The 17,585-nt window shown below is 43.7% G+C and overlaps 1 protein-coding gene across 1 annotated transcript in view; it reads right to left on the bottom strand.

Moving 5' to 3' along the window:
* mcu (mitochondrial calcium uniporter) overlaps nucleotides 1–17,585 on the bottom strand; it is a 217,165-nt gene that overhangs the window by 11,720 nt on the left and 187,860 nt on the right. Inside the window, exons 3-5 of the mRNA XM_063070563.1 lie at nucleotides 12,755–12,925; nucleotides 9,617–9,721; nucleotides 249–409 (exon numbers count right to left, since the gene is read on the bottom strand). Coding sequence (XP_062926633.1) covers nucleotides 249–409; nucleotides 9,617–9,721; nucleotides 12,755–12,925 — 437 coding nt within the window. The remainder of the gene's footprint in view (nucleotides 1–248; nucleotides 410–9,616; nucleotides 9,722–12,754; nucleotides 12,926–17,585) is intronic.

Consider the following 17,585-nt stretch of genomic DNA (forward strand, 5'->3'; position numbering starts at 1 on the left):
GTAACCCTTTATTATTACACACAATGAAATCCAAAATAGTTTTTAACCCAAGCTGGTTTCTCAACATAATTCTCTGGAAAAACATCTATCTCCACAAATTCCTCTTCTGCTTAATTACCCCCACAATTATTGTATTAACTCTGTTCTACATAGCCCTAAAGTTCACCCTGACCCCACTAGCAAAGCCCTATGTCTAATTGTGGGGTCTCATGATTGGTGGTCCATGGGCGATGTATGAGTTCACTTACTTTCTCAAGCGGCTCGATCTGAGCATGGAGCTCCTCCACCCGCCTCTTCAGCTCCCGCTCCTTGTTCAGCTGGTGCTCCTCGATGCGCAAAGTAGTGAAGAGCTGCTGGACGAGGATTTTAACATCATTCATTGACGTCGCCTCTTCATGAGCCAATTTCTCTGTAAAATTTAAAAATCAACGCATGTTTACTGATCACCTGGGGTTGCGACAAACTATCCTGAAAATTGCTGCAAGAACAAGCTTTACAACAATCAAAGGATCAACAGCCCCACTCAACCATTCCCGTTGATAGCTCACTGAGTGGCCTTTAACCCCTTTCCCTCTGTCATGACCTTTTTGTTGTGAACATTGACTCTCCCCTGCAGAGTGACCTCCAGCTAGTCCAGCAGCATCAACTTCCCAAGATATTGCTACTGGTTTATTATTGTCACTTACACAGTGAGAAGCTTGTCTTACATACTGTTCATACAGATCACAGTGCATTGAGCTCGAATATGGTAAAACAATAACAATGCAGAATTAAGTGTAAAAGCTACCAAATAAGTGCCGTCCAAGTAAACAATGAAGTACAAGATCATAACAAGGTGCATTTTGAGGGCAAGAGTCCATCTTATTGTACAATAGGTCCATTCAACACTATGATAGCAGTGGGATAGAATCTGTCTTTGAAACCAGTGGTACGTGCTTTAAGGTGCTCTATCTTCTGCCTGATGGAGTGGAGTCTTTGATTATGCTAGTTGCTTTACTGAGTCCAGAGAAGGGGGGCTGGTTCCTGTGACATCCTGAGCTGTGTACACTACACTCTGCAGTTTCTGGCAGTCAGATGCCATACCAAGCCGTAATGCATCCGGACAGAATGCTTTCTATAGAGCTTGAGGGAGAAACTGTTAATAGGGAGATGCCAAATTTCTTTAGTTTCCTGAGGAATTAGAGGCATTGGTGAGCTTTCTTGGCAGTGACATTAATGTAGTTAGACCAGGACAGGTAATGGTGATGTTCACACTCAGGAAGCTCTCAACTTCAACACTGTTGATGTATATGGAAACATGTGCACTGCCCCCTTCTTGGAGTCAACGACTAGCTCTTTTGTTTCGTTGATATTAAGAGAAAAGTTGTTGTTGTGACACCATGTCATTGAAACAAAGGTTGACAGATTCTTGGTCGATTAGTCAGGCCATGAGGAGATACAGGTTGGGGTAAGAGGGGAGAGGCAGGAGATTGGGGCTGAGGGGAAAAATGGATTGGTCATGATGAAATGGCAGAGTAGACTCGAAGTGCCAAATGGCCCAATTATGCTCCAATACCTTAAGATATTATTATGCCCTCTATCTCCTTCTGTACTCCAACTCATTGTTATTTAAGAGGTGGCCCACTCCAGTTCAAGTTTGTAAATGGAATTGGCACAGAATCTGGCCATGCAATCATGAGTGCACAGGGATTAGAGTAGGGGGCTGACGATGCAACCTTGCAGAGCACCAGTGTTTAGAATTATTGCAGAGGTGTTTTGCCTATTCTTTCCAATAGTCTGTTGGTCAGGAAGTCAAGGATCCAGTTGCCAAGGGAAGTATCAACTCACAGGGTCTCATTGAGAGAGAATGTTATATTATACAAATTGTCAGTGTGACTACATTTGGAGTATTGCATGTAATCCTGATTGCCCAGCTACAGGAAGGATGCCAGTAAGCTGGGAAGGGCGAAGAACAGATTCACAAGGATATTATCAAGACAGGATGGCATGAGTTCAAAGGAAATGGTGGATCAGCTGGGACCTTTTTTCCCCTCTTGGAGTGTAGGAGGTTTATGGGTGACCTTATAGAAGTGGATAAAAATATGAGGGGCATAGATAAGGTAAATGATCATTGTCTTTTTATTTACAGAATAGGGCAGTCTAAAACTAGAGATAGATTTAAGATGAGAGAGCAAAGACTTTAAAACTGGCCTGACTTTATTTTCCACAAAGGGTGGTGGATATATAGGACAAGCTGCCGGAGGAAATGGTAGAGATAGGTACAATTACAATGTTTAAAATACACTTGGACAGGTACATGGATGGAGACCGCTGTCCTCATGACCTGCTCATCATCTCCCTCTGGTTCCTCATCTCCTTCCCTTTCTTCCACTGTCCTCTCCTACTTTTTCAGATCTTTATCTCTTTTACCTATCATCTCCCAACTTCTCATATCATTCCCTCCTCCCCCATCAATCCAACTATCACCTGTCACCAGCCAACTTGTACACCTCCCCTCCCCCACCTTCTTATTCTGGCTCCTGCCCTCTTCCTTTCCAGTCTTGATGAAGGGTCAAGTCCTGAAATATCAACTGTTCATTTCCCTCCATAGATGTTGCCTGACCTGCTGTCCTTCCAGCATTTTCTGTGTGTGTTGTTTAAGATTTCCCACCTCTGCAGAATGTTGTGTCTATGACAGACATGCACAAGTTAACGCTACTGTCTCACAGCAACCCAAGGCAGACCCTGACTTCAGGTGCTGTCTATGTGGAGTCTGCAGGCTCTCCCCGCATCGATGTGCATTTCCCCAGCATCCGAAAGACCTATGGGAGGTTAAATGGCCACTGTTAATAGTCCCTTGTGCAGGTGAGTGGCAGGGGAATTGGTGGGAGTGGATAGGCATGTAAGAGAGAAGAGCTAGTAAGGCAATGTCAGGCATTGGTCAACATGGCCATCTATTGGGAAATCAACGATTTGATGGGCTGAATAGCCTCTGCATGGAAGAAAACCTGAAATATTAGAAAATGAACAGTGTCACAATGAACTACTGTGAGAGTGAGAGAGACAGGAACAATTTCCCTTGTTCCATTACTGAATGCACGTATGTTATCACTAAGTGTGGGCTATCAAGAGAACAGGAAATTATAACATTCATCTATCTTCCCAACTTAGAAAAACACATCTAATAGTGCTTTAACAGTACATTTTCAGAAATACAATCCTGGAGCCAGATGTTAGGGCAGATTTGAAGAACATTATGAAGGAGAAATGAGTTGCTAACAGCAGAGGAAGTTAATTAAGGAGCGTATCATAACTGGAGAATCATAAAAGTATGCAGGGCTGTAAACAAATCTAAAGGGGAAGGGTGAGGTCATTAGGGGATTTCATATCCACAGATAAAAATTGTAAAAACAGATACCTCGAGGGCAGGCAGGAAAAGATGAGGCAGTGGAATGCAAATGCATTCAGACCCTTGCCCACAGTGTGATGTGTACACCACTAGGTGGCAGCAAAGCAACAGCTGAAAGGTTTCACCTGGCAGAGAAGCTGCAAAAACATACTCTCCACTGGTGAGTTTCACCTCTGACCTGCCTTGTGCCAAGATCTCACCGTCGCACAGCAGCTCTCCAGAAAACAACTCTGCGCCATGTCTTGGTGGAGCTCTGATGGAGAAACAGCCTCCGAGTACCAGAAGGACCATGCAGTGGGTGAAAGCTGCTGACTTGGGCTGGATATATTCCCAATGGAATGATCACACAGTCTGATACACAGGCCATCCGTTCATTCAGTTATTTTTCTGTCCAATCGGGCACTTAAAAGCCCTTCATTTGGGTGGCACAGGAGTACAGCTGCTGCCTCCCAGCAAAGACCCAGCTTCCATCCTGACCTGGGTGCTGTTTAAGTGGAGTTTGCACATTCTCCCCCTGACTGTGTCGGGTTCTTCCGCATCCCGAGGATATGCACCTAGTGAGTAGGTGGATCGGTAGAAAGGAGGAGTTGATGGGAATGAGGGGAGAATGCGATTCATGAAGGATGAGTGCAAATGGGTGTTTGGTGGTCTTGTGGATTCAGCGGGCCAATGGGCCAATTTGTGTGCTGTCTGTCTCTGTCAGCGCTTTTCCAAAATCAGCCAAATAATCTACGGGGTAAGGGTCCAGCCTGAAACATCGGCTGTACTCTTTTTCATAGATGCTGCCTAGCCTGCTGAGTTCCTCCAGCATTTTGTGTGTGAATCTATGGGGGAGCTCAATATATTCCTGTCAATAGCAGAATCGGAATCAGGTTTATAACCACTGACTTATGGTGTGAAATTTGTTATTTTGGTGCAGCAGTACAGTACAAGACATTAAAAAAATGACTACAAGTTACAGTAAATTAATAAATAAATAGTGCTAAAGAGGAATAATGACTCAGTGTTTATGGACCATTCAGAAATCTGACGGCGGAGAGAAAGAAGCTGTTCGAAATGTCGAGCGTTGGTCTTCAGGCTGCTGTACCTCTTCTATGAAGGTAGCAATGTGGCAATGAGAAGAGGGCATGTTCCATTTGGTGGGGAGTCCTTCATGATGGATTCCATCTTTTGAAGAATGATCTCAATGGTGGTGAGGCTCGGGCTCATGGTGGAGTTGGCTGAGGCTACAACCATCTACAGTCTTTTTCGATCATGCACTTTTGGAGCCTCCATACCACGGAGCAGCGTTCCCCCTAAGCTGCGTGGCCGCGCAAAATCGGAAATGCTCCTGCGCACATACCCTTTGTTGCCGTGCAGCTGGATTTTTTAAAACACTGAAACATTTAAAGTGCCGCAAAGTTTTCAAGCCATGTAAAAATTTCCTGCTCAAAGCAGTGGTTGGTCCGCGCAGCTGTAAAAAAAAATTAGAAGGAACATTACCAGGCAGGGATATGACCAGTCACAATGCTCTCCACCATACATCTGTAGAAATTTGCTCGAGTCTTTGGTGACAGACCAAATTTCCTCAAACTCCTAATAAAGTAGAGCTGCTAGTGTCTCTTTGACGTGATTGTGTCATTGTGTTTTACCCAGGATCAACCCTCTGAGATGTTGATGGCCAGGAATTTGAAGCTACACAAAAGTCTTCAACAAACGTTCCTTGCTTGCTTCTGTGCCTTGATTTTCTTCCAGAGCTACCTTCCAGCAACTCAACTGGAGACTAGACTCTCTTTGGCAGAACAGAATGCATTATTCCTCCGGTTTGCACCGGCTCTCGCTATAACAGTACAGGAGACCACAGATCAGTAGATCAGAATGGGAGTGGGATGGGGAATTAAAGTGGCAGGAAATGAGTAACAGTACATCATTTTCTGTCAAGAGGACCATTGTAGCCTTCTGGACTCAGTGCTGAATTCTACAACTTCATAAACATGATTTCTCTGTCTATATCAGTCATCCTACTGTGATATTAGCTCAGTTTGTTTTTTGTTAACTCACTTTTTTTCTTCTGTGGATATGGAGGTGTCCAGCCTGACCTGCCAGGCTTGTCCTCCTGCTCCTGCCCCACATTTTGCAACTTCCACATTCTTTTGTCCATGTTCTCCTCTCTAACTGCTCCCACTGATCGACTGTCTTTGTTTACAGCCTACCCCATGGGCACACCAGTTTCACTCCAACCTATCTAGGTTGGCGTTTAAATCTTTCAACCATCGGGTCATCCTCTGGACTAAGGCCCGGTTCGCGCCGCAGCAATGGGCTCTGGGCCTAGATCTCGCTGCCCAGCCCGAAGCCATTCTCAACCTCTCCAAATTGGCTTGGGTGCCGAGAATGATCCAACCTCACACCCGGTTTGGGCGCACTCCTCTCCGAATCGCTCACTCTAACTCCATCTCAAGCACATTATGCTCTGACTTGGTGACACACCAGCATGGTTCATCCCTCGAGTCAGCTTTGCCTTCACTTGCCTCTTCATTGTTTGCCGTGATAGTTTACCACAATTTACCTCAGAAAAAGTGTTACTAATTACTTTTATAGTCATATTTCTTTCCTTTTGAACTACCAGTAAGCTGTCACCCAACTTCAGCAACGCCATCTTAATCTAGACGTGGTGATAATCAAGGAATGCCCTGTCCAGCAACTCTATGATGTTGGATGGAAGTTAAATACACTCAGTGGCCTCTTTATTAGGGTCACTTGCTCGCATGCTCATTAATAGCCAGACTTGTTCAAACTGGACAGGAAAGTGACAGAACTCAAATAACCACGTATTATTTGAGTTACTGTGGCATGCCATTGTTCTGGTCACTCAACTATAGGAAGGATATCAGTAAGATTGAAAGAGTGCAGGGAAGATTTACTAGGATGTTGCTGGCTCTTCAGGAGTCGAGTGACAGGGAAAGATTGAACAGGTTAGGACTTTATTCCTTGGAGCGTAGAAGAATGAGGGGAGATTTGATAGAGGTTTACAAAATAATGAGGGGTATAGATAGAGTAAATGCGAGTAGGCTCTTTCCACTTAGACTAGGAGAGATAAATACGAGAGGACATGACTGTAGGGTGAAAGGGGAAAGGTTTAGGGGGAACATTAGGGGGAACTTCTTCACTCAAAGAGTGGTGGGAGTGTGGAACGAGCTGCCATCTGACGTGCTAAACGCGGGCTCACTCTTAAGTTTTAAGAATAAATTGGATAGATACATGGATGGGAGAGGTCTGGAGGGTAATGGACTGGATGCAGATCGATGGGACTAGCGGAATAACGTTTCGGCACAGTCTAGAAGGGCCGAGTAGCCTGTTTTCTGTGCTGTAGTGCTCTGTGGCTCAAGCATCTCTGAACGCAGCCCTGAAGTGGATGGGCTAGTGCAGAGGAGACCAATGTAGGAAGTACCTAATAAAGTGGTAACTGGTGTTTTCCAGTTACATAGAACAGCTTAAGTGCTTATAATCATTAGGAGGCTTAAGTTGAAGACCTAGTTCACCCTTTAAGGCAATAATCCTCCCTCAATACCTTCATGGTTATGAATGGGGTCAAACCAGATGTGAAGGAACGCTAAAAGTAGAGGGTCAATCATCTATTTATAGTCACAAAAAGTCCAATGGGGAATTCAAAAGAAACAATAGACATGCTGAACTCACTTCCATGGGGATTAGCTAAAGAGAGAAGCACAGATGTATTTAAGGAAAGATGGATGAAACACCATAGAACCATAAGACACGAGTAGAATTAGGTCATTTGATCATGCCTGACTTAATTTCCCTCTCTACTCCATTTGCTTGCTTCTCCCTGTCATCTTTAACACCATTACTATTCAAGACCCTATTAATTTCACTTTAAATATACTTCCATAGCCTTATTTAGCCTCCATAGCAGTCTGTGGCAATGAATTCCACAGATTCTCCAGCCTCCGACGAAAAAATTTCCTCCTCATCTCTGTTCTAAAGGGACACCCTTCTATTCTGAGGCTGGGCCCTCTGGCCCTAGATTCTCCCACTATTTGGAAATATCTTTTCCATGTCCACTCTATCTGGACCTTTCAGACATGAGGGAGCTTAGAAGAGAAGAACACATTGATGGGGCAGATGGAGGCTCATGCAGTGACCAACATATACAAATGTTGGAGGAACTCAGCAGATCGGGTAGCAGCGATGGAGGAAAATAAACAAGTGATGCTTCTGGTTCAGTTCCTCCAACATTTTGTGTGTGTTACTCAGCATTTCCAGCATCTGCAGAATCTCTGGTGTCATGCACTGACCAGCTGAGCCAAGAGACCAAAGCCTGTGCTGTAAATACTCTGCAACAATCTCTGGTGTCCTGCATTGACCAGCTGAGTCAAGAGACCAAAGCCTGTGCTGTAAATACTCTGCACCAAAACAGATCGAAATGCCATGACTGCTACAAGTGTGACATCTAACTATATTTAAAAGTCAGTGTCATTCATATTAAATAGGCCTGACGTACAAAAGCTGTTTGAGGATAATGGTAAACGGCAGTAAGAATTTTTTTAAAAATTTAGTGAAAATAAAACAGGGAAGGCTGACAGTAATCAAGTCAGACAGCGTCTGTAGACAAAAAGAGTTAATATTTCAGGTACGGCGTTTAATTTTGACAAAAACATTAACCAAAAAATTTTACACATGAGAAAATCTGCAGATGCTGGAAATCCAAAGCAACACACACAAAATGCTGGAGGAACTCAGCTGGTTAGGCAGAATCTATGGAAATGAATAAACAGTTGACGTTTCGGGCCAAGACTCTTCTTCAAGACTGAGAAGGAAGGGGGAAGGTGTCAGAATATAAAGTTGGGGGTGAAGGAGGCGGCTGGCTGGAAGATGTTTGGGGAAGCCAGGTGGGTGGGAAAAGTCAAAAGGCTAGAGAAGGAGGAATCTGATAGGATTCCAGAATTTTACCTCTATTTCTCTCTCCACAGACATACCCTGACTAACTGAGTACTTCCCATACTTTGATTTAATTCCAGATTGTCAACAGATTTTTGTTTTATGGACCTTTGATTAATTCAGACATTCACAAAATTCACCAATGACTTCCAGCCCTCATGAATAAACAAAGAGATGTATAAAATTCTATAATCTTGATAAATGGAACTCATTTGTGTTGTAACCCAACATGGACCTGTTGCTATATCAATTGGGTGGAAATTAAAACTGAAAAACTGCAGATTCTGGATATCTGGAATAAAAATTGGAAATACTGAAACTACTCAGCAGATGAGACAACATCTGTGGAAAGAGAAAAAAAGTTAACAATTCATGTTGGAGATGCCACATCTTCAACCCGAGTAGCAGACTTTCTCCTCCCACAGATGCTGCCTGATCTGGTGAGTATTTGCACCATTCCCTATTAGGTAACAGGAGCCAAGAAAATTCAGGTTACAGTAATACTGTGCTACTAAGAAATAGCAGCTCATTCTGTCAGTCAGACACACCCATTCACACCTGGGTTGTCTATCTGGGCACCACACTGATCAGAAGGTTGGATTTAACTTTTGACCTGTGCAGAGTCCCCAATGTAACATCAAATTTCTCTACTACCCCTCATCCACTCCAAACAAAACCTCTCCTCCTTAAAGTAGTGCAATTACTCGAGGCAAGTATGATGTTCTCTTAAGCCAGGGGTTTTCAACCTGAGGTCCATGTACCTCTTGCTTAATGGCATTGCTCCATGGCATAAAGAAGGCTGAGAATCTCTGTCCTGCGGGGTTATTCACTTAAAGAAGAATGCCAGTGCATGACTTCGATCTGTTGAGGGCTATGTGGTGGCTGCCCATGCACCAACCACCCCACATTAAACAGAATCCTCCGTACCTGTATATCTATAATGATGGTCCTTAAAGCCCATCTCTTTAACCAGGCTATTTTTGCTGCAACATCTGTTCAAGGGGCTCATTGACAAATCTAGTTTGTTACCACTCTAATGAAGTAGCGCTGGAGCAGGGATTCCCAATATGAGGTCCATGGACCCGTTGCTTAATGGTATTTATTGGTCCTTGGTATAAAAAGGTTGGGAACCCCTGCTCTAGATATACATTTTTTAAAATGTAAACAGAAGTAATAACATTCAACATTACTGTGGCTTAAACTGAAATATCAGCCAGAAGTTCTGCAGGAGTTAACGTTGATGACTGTGGAGTTCAATGTCAATTAATGCTAGAGATAAGGAGAATTAAGTACCTCTCTTTGGTGGCTGCACATAGTGAGCTACGTCATTTATCACTAACTTGAAGTCATCAAGGAGCAGGATATCGATCCCTGTTGATGCAGCTATTCGATTTCCATCTGCAGGAAGCAATATATATGGTGATTAGCACAAACAGTCTTCTGGGGTAACACAATAACCATTAGAGACAGCCCTTTCAGCTTCACCATCACAAGTCCAGACATAAGAGGTAGGGCTCATGGGCAACAAAGTGGTTTCATTACTGGACCTATGATAAAGCTGGCCTTCTATTCAGAGTCAGAATCATGGAATTCTGTGCACAGAAATGGTCCACCAAAAACACCATGTCAATGTGGACCTTTTGCCCATCTAAACCAATCCCATTTGCCTGCATTAGGTCTGTATCCTTCTTTGTCTCATCTAATCCAAGTGCATCAATCATAATGATTGCATTGACTCTACTACCTCTTCCCATGCTTCCTAGAGCAAAGTGGGACAGATCTTACTGCCATGGGATTTAATCAACCCTTATGCATCCTATGACATCTCCTTCTTATGATGATCTGACCCAGATTATCATGTACCTCTCCCCAAATTCACCACCTTTCGCATCATTCTGTTTGGTGAATACAGATGAAAAGTACTATTTAGTACTTCAGCTATATCAGTTGGCTCACAGATTACCCCCTTGGAACAAAGGTATTGATTCAAACACAAAAGATTCCCCCAATGAAGTAAATGAATCAACTGTTGAATGCATATTCTCAGTAGCCACTTTTTTTATAATACACCTGCTCGCTAATGCAAATATCTAATCAGCCAATCATGCGGTAGCAACTCAATGCATAAAAGCATGCAGACGTAGTCAAGAGGTTCAGTTGTTGTTCAGATCATGCATCAGAACGGGGCAGAAATGTGAAGTCAGTGACTTTGACCGTGGAGTGACTGTTGGTGGTAGACAAGGTGGTTTGACCATCTCAAAAACCGCTGATCTCCTGGGACTTTCACACAGAATAGTCGCCACAGTTTACAGAGATGGTGCGAGAAACAAAAATAAAAATCCAGTGCCCAGCAGTTCTGTGGCTAAAAACACCTTGTTAATGAGAGAGGTCCCAGGAGAATAGGTTAAGCTGAAAGGAAGGCAACAGCAACTCAAATAACCACGTGTTACACAGTGGTGTGCAGAAGAGCATCCACAACATATTGAACCTTGAAGTGGATGGGCTACAGCAGCAGAAGACCATGAACATAGTCAGTGGCCACTTTATTGGGTACAGAACATACCTAATAAAATGGCCACTGAGTGCATATACAAATAGCAATCATAACACTACTTAATTGTCTGATAGATCCAACTGGATCATGAATGCTCTAATGTCATTTTAGGGAATGGGATCTGCCATCCTTTACCTGGTCTGGCCTATTTGTGATGACAATCCCACAGCAGTGGACTTAATTGTTTCCTCTCCTCTGACATGGTACTCAAAAAAAACCAGCTCACCACTACTTATGGGCAATGAGAATCAGTCTTGCGTATATCCCAAGCAGCAAGTAACTGCAAATCTCACCACACGCCCGCTCTAGGTCTTGTAAACATTTTGTAAACCACTTCATACAAAGCCAGCAACATGTGAAAGCCTACTCATGGGGATGCAATTTCACCCGCAAATGCCAGCTGAAAGCCCCACAAGGCTTCAGACCAAGAAGATAAGAGGCATCAACTGACAGGATAGTCAGAGACTTTCTCCCAGGGTGGAAATGGCTACTACAGGTGAGCATAATATTAAGGCAATTAGAGGAAAGAATGGGAGGGGGATGTTCTTTACACAGCGAATGTTGCATGTGTGCAATGCCCTGCCAAGTGTGGTGGTAGAGGCAGATCCATTAGGGGCATTAAAGAAACTCTTAGATAGCCACATGGATGATAGAAAAACTGAGGACTGCGTAAGTATGAAGGGTTAAGATTAATTTTAAGATTAGATTTAAAGGTCAGCACAACATGCTGGGCCGAAGGGCCAGTACTGTGCTGTAATGATCTATCTTCTATTAACTAAAGACATGGGTTAACAAGAGAAAACCTCAGCAGATTGGACAGCACCTGTGGAGAGAGAAACCAGTTTATGACCAAATACTCTTAATACAAGGTCTCAACCATGCTTGTGGATGCTGCCTGACCTGTTGAGTTCCTCCAGCAAATGTTTTTTTTTCGCTCCAGATTACGGCATTTGCACTCTCCTATGCCACTCGTTAACATTCACTCTTTCTTCCTCCCTGGATGCTACCCAACATGCGGAAAACTTCTAGCATTTTTTAGTCTCAGAATTTATTTTGTACTATGGCACAACACTCTTGCAGGAGAGTACAAAGAAACAGGAACGAGATTAATTAATTTACAACACAGTAACAGGTCCTTCTGGCCCAGTGAGCCCACACTGCCCATTTACAGCAATGGACCAATTAACCTACTGTCCCATATGTCTCTGGAACATGGGAGGAATCCAGAGCACCCGGAGGAAATCCACAGAGTCACGGGAAGAATGCATGAACTCCTCACTGACAGTGGCGGGAACTGCAGGTCTCGTTACCAGAATTACAAATGCCGCCGGATTCAGTGAAGTGTCCCAATTGCTACTCCTCCACAACATGAAAATCTTTGTTCATCATTCACAGCAGCTGACACTCTCAGGGAAATCTCTCCTTATTTTGTTCTTAAACTTCATTTTAAGCTTTACTGTTTCAGTAACTGATAACCTTAGCAAAATCATCTTACAAAAGTTATCAGCCAAAATTCTTTCATTCCCAACTTTGAAACAATTTTCCCCTTAAAAAAGCATTTCACTTATTGTCTATCTTTTACTTCTAGTCTTGAGACACTAAAATTAGGGACAAGCTAGTCCTGCCACAATTCTTCCATTAGCGACGCCAGGGGATTGCAACAAGATGAGGGAAATACAGGCTTACACACGTCCACTTATGTGTAAGTTTCACACTTTAACTTGCATTTTTGCTAAAAAATTAAGTGAGGTCATTGATTTTTTTCAACCACGAGCTTTTAGTGAGATTCTTAATTCTAACTTTAGCTCAGTGTGAATGATGCAATATTTTCTTTCTTTCAGTAATATCCCCATTCCCAGACTGGGGAGGCACAATACCTGGAGTGTAGATGGCGACTCGGTCAATGCCTTTATCCTCCGCCTGCAGCTGCTTCAGAAACACCCCGACAGAGTCCGAGATGGGTCGGAGGGTGAACTGGCAGCGCTCTCGCCTTGACGGTAGATTAAGCGAGAGGACAGGTAATCCATTCTGGTAAGCAACAATTACATCTGTGGAGAAAAAAGAAAGGAAAGGAAAATGGTAAGAACTCCAATAGAAGCAGGGTCTGGTCATTTGGCCCCTTAAGCCTACATCACTTTCAATGTGATCTTGCAACTCAATGTTACACACACACTGAATTCTGGAGGAACTCAGCAGGCCAGGGAGCATCTATGCAGAGGGATGAACAGTCAATGTTTCAGATTGAGTATTGTCCTTAAGGCTGGACTTACTCTGGATTTCCAGCATCTCCAGAATCCCTTGTGTTCTTTTAGCTCAGGGGTTCTCTACCTGGGATTTGGGGACCCCTTGGTTAAAGGTACGGGGTTCATGGCATAAAAAAGATTGGGAACCCCTGCCTTAGCTCAACACTATTTTCCTGCCTGTTCTCCAGATCTTCTGGGTTCCTCCATTGTGCAGATTCCTATCAACCTATTTTCAATGGAATCAATGAGCAAACTTCCACAGCCATTGCTGGGTAAAGAAAATCAAACATTCACCACCCTTAAAGTGAAATGTTGCCTCATCTCACTCCAAAATGCCTACCGTATATTTTGTGGTCATTGACCCTTGGTCAGGTGAAACAGCCACCTCATACCTACCCTGTACAGCACTCTTATATTTCCATGAGTCCATCTCTCACTCTAATCTCTGCAGAATGGAGGCCTAGCTGACCTCATATGACAATCCTGTCAACCTTGGAACCAGGTGGGTGAATCTTATCGGCATTCTCACTTTGCAAGTGTATCCTGTTTTTTTTTAGAACTTAAGGAAATATTTCTTCATACAGAGGAGGAGTGAGTGGGACAAACATCAGGAATTCTCTAACCAGGAAGAATTGTGGAAGCTTAATCGTTGATTGCATTCAAAACTGAGATGGATAGGACTCCAGAATTGTTCACGATACACTCTGTGGTCTCAGCAAGGCACCAGATATGGTGATGAAACATCTTTATTCTTATACACAAATCCTCCAGTAATGAAGATCCCTATATCACCCATCTTGCTCACAGTCTGATGGTCCTGTGTGCTAGCTTTCAGTATCTGGTGCACACCATTACCTAGGTTCCTTTGAATATCAACATTAGGTGACGTGCCAGCATTGTGGCTAACATAACACAATTACAGTGTCAGTGACCCGGGTTCAATTCCACCGATGCCCGTAAGGAGTTTGTACATTCTCCCCGTGACTGTGTGGATTTCCTCCAAGTGCTCTGGTTTCCTCCCACATTCCAAAGACGTATGGGTCAGTAGGTTAATTGGTCACATAGGTGTATCTGGGCTTCTTGAGCTGGAAGAGACTGCTAACGTACTTTATCTTGAAAACAAAATGTCTGAATCTCTCGACATTTATAAAAAAAAAACTCAGATTCTGCATTTTTCTACTGAACCTTGTCTTCCCCCCGACATTTATTCCATCTGCCAGATTGGTGTCCACTCATCCTGTGTACTTACTTGCCACGTCACCATTACTCACATTCTTACCTCATTTCGAGCAAATGTTACGTTTGGTCTCCTCAGCCACATCACTGAAGCAGACCAGGAATGTTTGGGTCCAATTACCGGTGATTGTACCATCTCACCAGTCACAGGTCTGTCAGCCCAAGACAGATGCTGGGTGTCAGCCCTGTTAGTGGAGCTGGGGTCACATACACCCAGACTGGGTGATTTACATACTTCACTAAAACTGCATTACGCTACAAGGATTTTTACAGCAAACCAATAATTTTATAATTACTAGTCTCTATGCAAACAGAGTTATTTAATTGCTTCTAATTTACTTTTCTGGCAGCTGTGACAGGATCTGAACACAAGTCTCCAAATCAACAGACCAGACATTTGGATACCAGTCCACCCATTTAAATACTGGGCTACTGCACTTTAATCGTGCCACACTTAGTACTGGCTCTCCATCTGATAAGGGCACACTGGGGTGGCAGGGTAGAGTGGGTGTTCAGTACAACACATCACAGAGCCAGCTGTAAGACTGAGGTTCAATTCCTGCCATCATCCGCAAGGAGTTTGTATGTTCTCCCTATGACCGCGTGGGTTCCTACCCGCATTCTAAAAAGATATACGCGTTCGGGTTAGTAAGTTGTGGACTTGCGATGTTGGCACGGGAAGCACGGCGAAATTCGCGAGCTGCCCAGAGCACACCCTCAGACTGTGTAGGTCACCGACACAATCGATGCAGCTCACTGCAGGATTTGATGTTTCAATGTACGTGACAAATAAAGCTGGAGCTTATCGCTGAAGGTAGTCTCCCGATGAGCAACCTTTTGATGACCTGCTCTAATACTACCAGAGGTGGCTCAGTGTTGCCTGATTGGAAGTTTTTAAAAACTTTATTGAAAATAACTGATAACCAAAAAAGCACTGCTGTTGAACAGGACAGCAGCATCTGGGTTTATAAGTAAATTACAATAAATTGCATATTAAAACTATACAAATTATAACCTTTCCTGTGATCTCTTAGCAAGTGGCTGCGACATAGTGAGCATCAAATCCCTTCTCATTTACAGTATACTGCGAGACAGATGGCAGCTCTGTTGTCTAAACTGGTCAAGTACACCAATGATGCCCATTTGCTCAAAGGCATTTCCAGAAGACAGAGTTCACATTACGCAGCTGGTGACCGAAAGTCCCCAGTTACTGGTCCACTGTGCAAAGCCTCTTTTCTTCGTGATAGGAAGCTGGCCACACTCCAAACTGTGCTTTCTGACTCATCTCCCATTGAAGAGCTTCAAGTACCTCAGTTAAATAAGTAACAAACGACATCCTGGCCTCGTGTCAGGCAGCAGCTGAAAGTCAAGGCCGCACCAGAATACTTTCCCTGCTCGTGATGTTACATAATACTGTTAGCAGATTTACACTGGTGGGGGAAAGGGAGAGCCAGCGGAACAGAGAGAGCAAGAGGGACTAAACAGATAGACAGCAAGATGGGGAGGGGCAGGAGAGGGATAGAGGATAAAGAAGTGAACAATTGAGTGGGGAGAGAGAGAGAAAAAGCAGGCAAGAAAAGAAGAAAGAGAGAATTTTACACACAAGGAAGTCTCCATATGTTGGAAATACAGGGTGGCGGAGCACGCTGGGTAACCTCCAACCTGTTGACATGAATATAGATTTCTTCTTCTGGTTAAAAAAAATTCCCTCCCCCCTCCTCTTTTTCTACTCCCCACTCTGACCTCTTACGTCTTCTCACCTGCCTATCACATCCCCAAGTCCTCTCCTCCTTCCTTTCTTCCCCCCTCCCCCGTGGCCAGCTCTCCTCTGCTACCAGATTCCTTCCTCTCCAGCCCTTTACATTTCCTACCCACCTGGTCTCACCTGTCACCTGCTGGCTATCGTCCTTCCCCTCCTTTTTATTCTGGCTTCTCCCCCCACTTCCTTTACAGTCCTGAAGAAGGGTCTCTGCCCGAAACGTTGACTGTTTATGCATTTCTATAATGCCGCCTGACCTGCTGAGTTCCTCCAACATTTTGTGTGTGCTGCTTTGAAAGAGATTATATTTTTTTATTTAGCGATACAGCACAGTACAGGCCCCTCAGACACAATGAGTACACCATGTGACCACTTAACCTATGGATCCATATGTCTTTGGAATAGGGGAGGAAACCGGAGCACCCTGAAGAAACCCACATGGTCATGGGGAGAAGGTACAAACTCCCTACAGACAGCCACAGAATTGAACCCAGTCACTGATGCCATAAAAGCATTTTGCAGACTGCTTTACCACTGTGCTGCCCAAAATGGAGAATGAAAATACCAAAAGAAGCCACATGTGTGATTACATCAATCTCATAACAAATATACATGGAAGGAGCTCTTGACTCAAGCAGGTAAAACCGCTTCAAACTAAGTTTCAATGATATCCTAGCATTCAGAGTTGTATTTATCTGGGATGCCATGAAGCATGGATTAATTTGGATTAAACATGGGAAAGCCGTTGTGCATGACAACAGAACTGGCTGGAGTTTCTGGGAGAAATTCAAAAGGCACAGGAAAGATACATCCCAAAGCTGAAGCAGTATTCTAAAGGGAGGATGGCACAACTATTGCAGAGACAGGTAGTCAAAGACAGCATAAAAGCACAAGAAAGGGCATATAGCAAAAATTAATGGGAAGTTAGAGAATTGGGGAGCTTATAAAAACCAACAGAAGGCAACTAAAAAGCCATAAGGAAAGAAAAGATAAAGTATGAGGCAAGCTAGTCAATAATATAAAAGAGGAGAAGGTGCTCGGGGAGCCAAAAGGTCTGAAGGTGGATAAGTCACCTGAGCCAGACGGACAACACCCCAGGATTCTGAAGGAGGTAGCTGAAAGGACTGTGGATGCATTAAAAATGATCTTTCAAGAATCACTAGATTACAGAATAGTTCTGGAGGACCGGAAAATTGCAAATGTCACTCCACTCTTTAAGAAGGGAGGCATTTAGCCTGACTTCAGTGGTTGGGAAGATGTTGGAGTAGATTCCTAAGGATAGAGTTTCAGGTACTTGGAGGCACATGATAAAATAGGCCAAAGTCAGCATGGTTTCCTCAAGGGGCAATCTCGCCTGACAAATCAGTGGGAATTCTTTGAAGAAATAACAAGCAGGATAGACAAAGGAGAGTCAGTGAATGTTGTTTACTTGGATTTTCTGCAGGCTTTTGACAAGGTGTTGCACATGAG

Source organism: Mobula hypostoma, chromosome 18 (genome assembly GCF_963921235.1).
Source record: "Mobula hypostoma chromosome 18, sMobHyp1.1, whole genome shotgun sequence".
Lineage (NCBI taxonomy): Eukaryota > Metazoa > Chordata > Chondrichthyes > Myliobatiformes > Myliobatidae > Mobula > Mobula hypostoma.